Genomic DNA, 5,000 nt, shown 5'->3' with positions numbered 1-5,000 from the left:
ATGATGTAATGGAAACTATGCATCCACAGGGGTATGATGTCTCACAGGGGCTGGAAAGAAACAGAGGAAAGCTGTAATCACAGTTTAGTTTAGACCCTTGTGTCCATATTAACAGTTTTATAAATTGTATTAAATGTTGGGGGTTAGTCACTGACAGAAATACAAGGAAAAGCAAGACAGAACATAAACATAGCATTGCTAACTAGAGGTGGCCCAAAGGTTTTGTGGCCTTTGGCCAATATTATATTGCCCGAAATCATTTCTGCCCACTTTCCATGTATGAAAAACCATTGCAATGAAAGAGATTAAAGCAAAACTGAGGTAGTCCATGGAAGTAGTTATAAAATTGTTGTACCGTTATAAAATGAGAATTGTAAATCAATTCAAGTTTACCCAAGGTTAGCGACTGCTAAACTAATTGAGGTATTTTTAATAATTGCCAGGCACTTGGTATGATATAAACTGAAATAACATCAAATTTGATGAAAAACCCGATTTTGCCACAGTCTTTGTTAGTGAAATATGAAACGACATCATAAAAGAACACATGATTTTGATTTCCACTCGTCTCCATTCGTTGCCTCGCTGTTGGGCTTGTTCAGATCATCAAACAGTCCGCTCTCAATCACTTCTTTCTGCCAAGGAATGGAAACGGCACCTGTGCTTAATTCCATGAAAAACTTTTCATCTTTCTCGTCAAACTCCACTTCGTCCACATTGGAGAAGTCATCAAACTTCTCTATATCCTTGGCATAGACGACACTGGTCTTAGGCACCCATGGGGGGTCCAGCAGGCCAGCCTCGAGACGAGGAAGGTTGATATTCTTGAAGAATCTATGTTTCCGTGGGTCTTCGCCACTAATACAAAAGAGAAGGAAATATTAGGTATTCAAAGAGTATCTGTGGATACCAAATGTTATTTAGTTTACATTTCACATGGATTGAGTTGTATTCTATTCACTTTAGATCTTGTTAAATTGAAGGTCAACATAGGATAAGGTAAGGGAAACAAGGACCCTATTTATGACATGTTATTCTACTTACTGGCACCCAAGCCGTTGCTCAACCCTCTTCTTGAGGAAATGGCCAATGAGTTCTTTGGTGGGATCATCAAAGCGTTTGTGGTGAAACCTGCACTCGTCCTCTAGTGTGCGCCGTACCAGCTCCTCCTTCTGGATCTTCTCTTTGAAGTCCTTGAATGGCAGTCTGGCCGCCACCATCTCATAAATGCTGCAGCCGAGAGACCACCAGTCCACACATGTGTCGTAGAACTCCTGCCTCAGCATCTCTGGGGGCATGTAGCCGTTGGTACCAGCCTGGACGTAACGGAGGAAATACCCTGTTTAGAGGAGCTGCGTAGGACGGGCCTTTCTGGTTGTTGAGGGGAACATTTTGGCAGAATTCAACATTTTCCCTGAATGAAATCCACACACATACACGAGTACGCACAAATAATCCCCAGATGGCAAATAATAAAAAAAGAGGCATGAACACAATCCCGTCTGCAAACAGAACACGCACGCACGCACGCAAACACGCACGCACGCACACACACACACACACACACACACACCCACACGCACACACACACGCACACACACGCACAGACCTGGGATCAAAGAGGCAAAAGGTGAACGAGGTATTATATAATGCATTCTAAGCCTACAGACGAAACAGCCTGTCTAGAAATCTAATTTGGTTTTGGACAAGCACTTTTTAATAGGATCAATTAGAGTTATACACTATGGTTGTGTAATGGATTCAGGGCGGAGATCAAGGTAGACCAACCTATTTACGGATTCCCTGCAGTTGTACAGATTGCCCAAAACATAACAATTTGAGAATAGGCCTACGTCGGAAATATTCATAATGCAAGCAAGGCACCACATTTCCAATAGCAATATCTACTATTTAAACATTGTTCAATTATATGTAGGCTAACCGGTTAGCATTAGGTTCCCAACACCCACCCTCTGGCAGAGCTGCTTGCTTCCAGGGAGTTCCACGGCCAGTCCGAGGTCTGAGAGCCGGCACTGCCCATGGCTATCTAGCAGCACGTTCTCGGGCTTCATATCCCTGTACACGATACTCATGGAGTGCAGGTGGAGGATCCCGCTGGTGATCTGGGCGGTGTAGTACACAACACGCTCCATGCTCAAACCCCGCTCTCCCAGGGAGTAGATGTGGAAGTTAAGGTCTCCCCCGTTCATAAGGGTCATGACCAGGCATAGGTGGGTCTTGTTCTCGTAGGCGTACGCAAGGCTGACTATGAAGAGGCAGTTGACCTTCTCCAGGATCTGCTTCTCCAAAAGGGCCAGCTTCTTGCAGCCTCTCTTCTTCAGACGTCTCTTGCACAGCCTCTTGCAGGCATACATCTTGCCTGTGTTCTTTACCTGCAATGCGCAGACCTGGAGAGAGCAAAGCAATGCACCATGATGCCATGTTGCACTTATTGCAGCCTATTAGTGAATTATGTGAAGGATGTTGTAACACATACTCTTTTCTACTGATGGTGAACTGCAGTAATGTCATACACCTACCTCGCCAAAACCACCTTGACCTAACGTCCGGAACTCATAAAAGTATTTGTCGGAGATCTTCTGCTTCTCAAATTCCTTCCACTGCAAGTACTTCTGAAAGAATGGGCTTCTCTGGTATTCAAAGAAAGGTTTTCCTTTGAGGAACGTTCTGGTGGCGTCCTTCACCTTGCCGGCCATCACCTCCTCAAAGTCCTTCTCTGACACGGACTGGCATCGTAGCGCTGTGTCGCCCGTGAGGTAGGACAGAAAGCTCTCGGAGTCCTGTTGACAGAACCTGGTGATGATGCTCTGCATGGCCTTGTCTCTGGCTTCATCCTCTGCCAGGGCCCACTGGTCCAACTCCTCCAGGAACTCAGCCGCTGCCACATACTGCCCGTCGGAAGCCGCAAGGAATAGGTGGAAGAGCTTCTTCCCGATAGGCTGCTGCTCGCACAGGTAATCGTAGGGAGGTCGACTCCCTGAAGGTAGCCTCAGGGGCTTGGGCAAGAACAGGGCGAGCCTCTGGTCTCTTAGGTCTGCATAGCATAAGTTCTGAGCTTTGAGGTAGACAGTGTTGGCTACCAGGCTGTCAATCCCCTTCATTTTACTGATGTGGGATGTCTCCGAGACCCTCCATACTTTCTGGGGTGTATGCAGAGAGAGTGCTGCGCCTGACGGGCTCTAAGCTCTAAGTCCACACACCTCTTCAGGGTCATGGCATTACAAGGCACCGTGGTCCCACTATCCTGAACACTGTCTTGGTCTGGCGCCACGCCCCTGTGGGAATTAAAATACCCTGTCTTTTGGGATTTGTCTTTAGGTAAGTGAATTTGCCAGCTTATTTGTTGACGCAGCTCAAGGGAAAGCATCTTATGTGGTTTGCCCTTAAGAGGCTTTTGCCTCTATTTTTAAAATGATGCACAGTGCCGGGGTTCCCAAATCAAGTCAGTGAACAATCAGTTGGCAGACTGCATTCTAAACACATCATGGCTCCTTGTTTACGTTTACAAACCATACGATTATGGCTTATCATTTTATATACCAAACATATACAGTATATAGTACTAAACATACAGCAGAACGGCATTATTGTTAACTGAACAAGGCAATTGCTTTTATTAAATAATTGCCAAGTAGCCTACTGCTAGGAAAATTACAATATATTTCTATGAAGTTAGATTTATGTGAATCATTGAAATTATAAGTATAAAAAATAATAATAATACCATAACTGGTCGTAGGGTTAATATTCAACACCCAAATTGTTTTTTCTATTTTATTGTTTACCCAAAACTGTAGGTTTAAAACAATAGGCTAAAATGTATTTCATTTTATGAACAATCCTTTATTGTTTAACAGGAAGAGACATATATCCAATATGCTTCGGACAACAAGATAACGGAAAGCATCTGAAATGGGACCATGTAATTGCATGGTAACTCCTCTGCATTCATCATGCTGCATCCATTCAAGGCTGGTCAATCACTGAGTGACAATCACTATTTTCACGTCACATGTCCTCCAATGAAACGTTCAACGTCACACGTATGACAGCATATACATAGGAGCCAGACTTTTAATACCACTTGCTCTGTGCGGAAATTGAAGTGTCCAGTCTGCCCCCCCCCCCCCTTTCATGTTCAAGTGCATGTGGGCAGTTTGAGCTTATTTGCCGATTCGCTGGACCACCCAGTCCTGCTGACACAGAGGACAGCGGTTGTTTTGCTTCACCCACAGCGACATGCAGCAGTTGTGGAACGAGTGGTTGCATTCGCCCCAAACCACTAAAAGAAAGAAAGGAAGAGAGAGACAATTAGTAAATATCACTATCATTGATTCCTATTGTCAAATACACAAAAATAGAAAATGTTTGATTCTATAGATGATCACTGTTGGGGTCCTTGAAGCTGTTAGGAGTTAATCGCTGACAGGATCTTACCAACACAGTCCTCTTGTTTGTTTTCGGCCTGGCAGCGGAGGCAGGCGTCTGCAGAGGTACAATAAAGATAACCTCATAAATGACAACGTCTTCGCGTTGAGACCTTCATTTTACATGCTAATATGAATCACGTCAGCCCCTCAAGTGACTAGCCGAGCTAGCTAGCCATGTCACTAACTTACCCATCACTTGCACCCTACAAATTGCACATGTGTCGCATTCAACATCCCAACTCCACATAGCCACCGCATTCCACTTCTTGAGAGAAAACATCTTGTCACCGCCCGATTTGGACCCAGACGAAGTGCTGTGAACGTGGACTATTCCCGGCTCGTCGCCCTCTTCCATCTCTGCTAAGGAGCCGGGCACGATAGCTAGCTGCACTAGCTAACAAAATGGACGAAACTATCCGTACATGTATGCTAGCTCGGAGTGAACCCGGTAGCTTGCTAGCTGTCATTTAGTTTTTACAAAAGAGGGCGCTGTTGCAGAGGCTATAATGACATTCTCTCTCTCTCTCTCTCTCTCTCTCTCTCTCTCTC

The 5,000-nt window shown here is 44.9% G+C and overlaps 2 protein-coding genes across 2 annotated transcripts in view; both read right to left on the bottom strand.

Moving 5' to 3' along the window:
• Nucleotides 1-3,298, bottom strand: part of grk7b (G protein-coupled receptor kinase 7b) — a 3,810-nt gene extending 512 nt beyond the window's left edge. The window contains exons 1-4 of the mRNA XM_030337361.1: nt 2,541-3,298; nt 1,971-2,408; nt 1,045-1,316; nt 1-858 (exon numbers count right to left, since the gene is read on the bottom strand). The exon at nt 1-858 is cut by the window's left edge and continues 512 nt beyond it. Of these exons, the coding sequence (XP_030193221.1) occupies nt 534-858; nt 1,045-1,316; nt 1,971-2,408; nt 2,541-3,122 (1,617 nt within the window). The 5' untranslated portion in view covers nt 3,123-3,298 and the 3' untranslated portion in view covers nt 1-533. The remainder of the gene's footprint in view (nt 859-1,044; nt 1,317-1,970; nt 2,409-2,540) is intronic.
• Nucleotides 3,299-3,839: 541 nt separating this feature from the next.
• rnf7 (ring finger protein 7) lies at nt 3,840-4,940 on the bottom strand. Its single transcript, XM_030337111.1, has 3 exons — nt 4,641-4,940; nt 4,459-4,506; nt 3,840-4,303 (listed from the first exon to the last, which is right to left on the bottom strand). Exons 1-3 carry the CDS (start codon nt 4,804-4,806, stop codon nt 4,185-4,187), a joined length of 333 nt encoding a protein of 110 aa, XP_030192971.1. The 5' UTR covers nt 4,807-4,940; the 3' UTR covers nt 3,840-4,184.
• Between the last annotated feature and the right edge of the window lie 60 nt (nt 4,941-5,000).

Source organism: Gadus morhua, chromosome 16 (genome assembly GCF_902167405.1).
Source record: "Gadus morhua chromosome 16, gadMor3.0, whole genome shotgun sequence".
NCBI lineage: Eukaryota > Metazoa > Chordata > Actinopteri > Gadiformes > Gadidae > Gadus > Gadus morhua.
This window is presented reverse-complemented; position numbering and strand designations above follow the sequence as displayed.

Coding starts and splice junctions, on each gene's coding strand:
- rnf7 (XM_030337111.1), bottom strand. CDS start 4,806: ATGGAAGAGGGCGACGAGCCGGGAATAGTCCACGTTCACAGCACTTCG. Junction 4,507..4,640: donor TTGTAGGGTGCAAGTGATGG/GTAAGTTAGTGA, acceptor GTACCTCTGCAG/ACGCCTGCCTCCGCTGCCAG. Junction 4,304..4,458: donor CAAACAAGAGGACTGTGTTG/GTAAGATCCTGT, acceptor TCTTTCTTTTAG/TGGTTTGGGGCGAATGCAAC.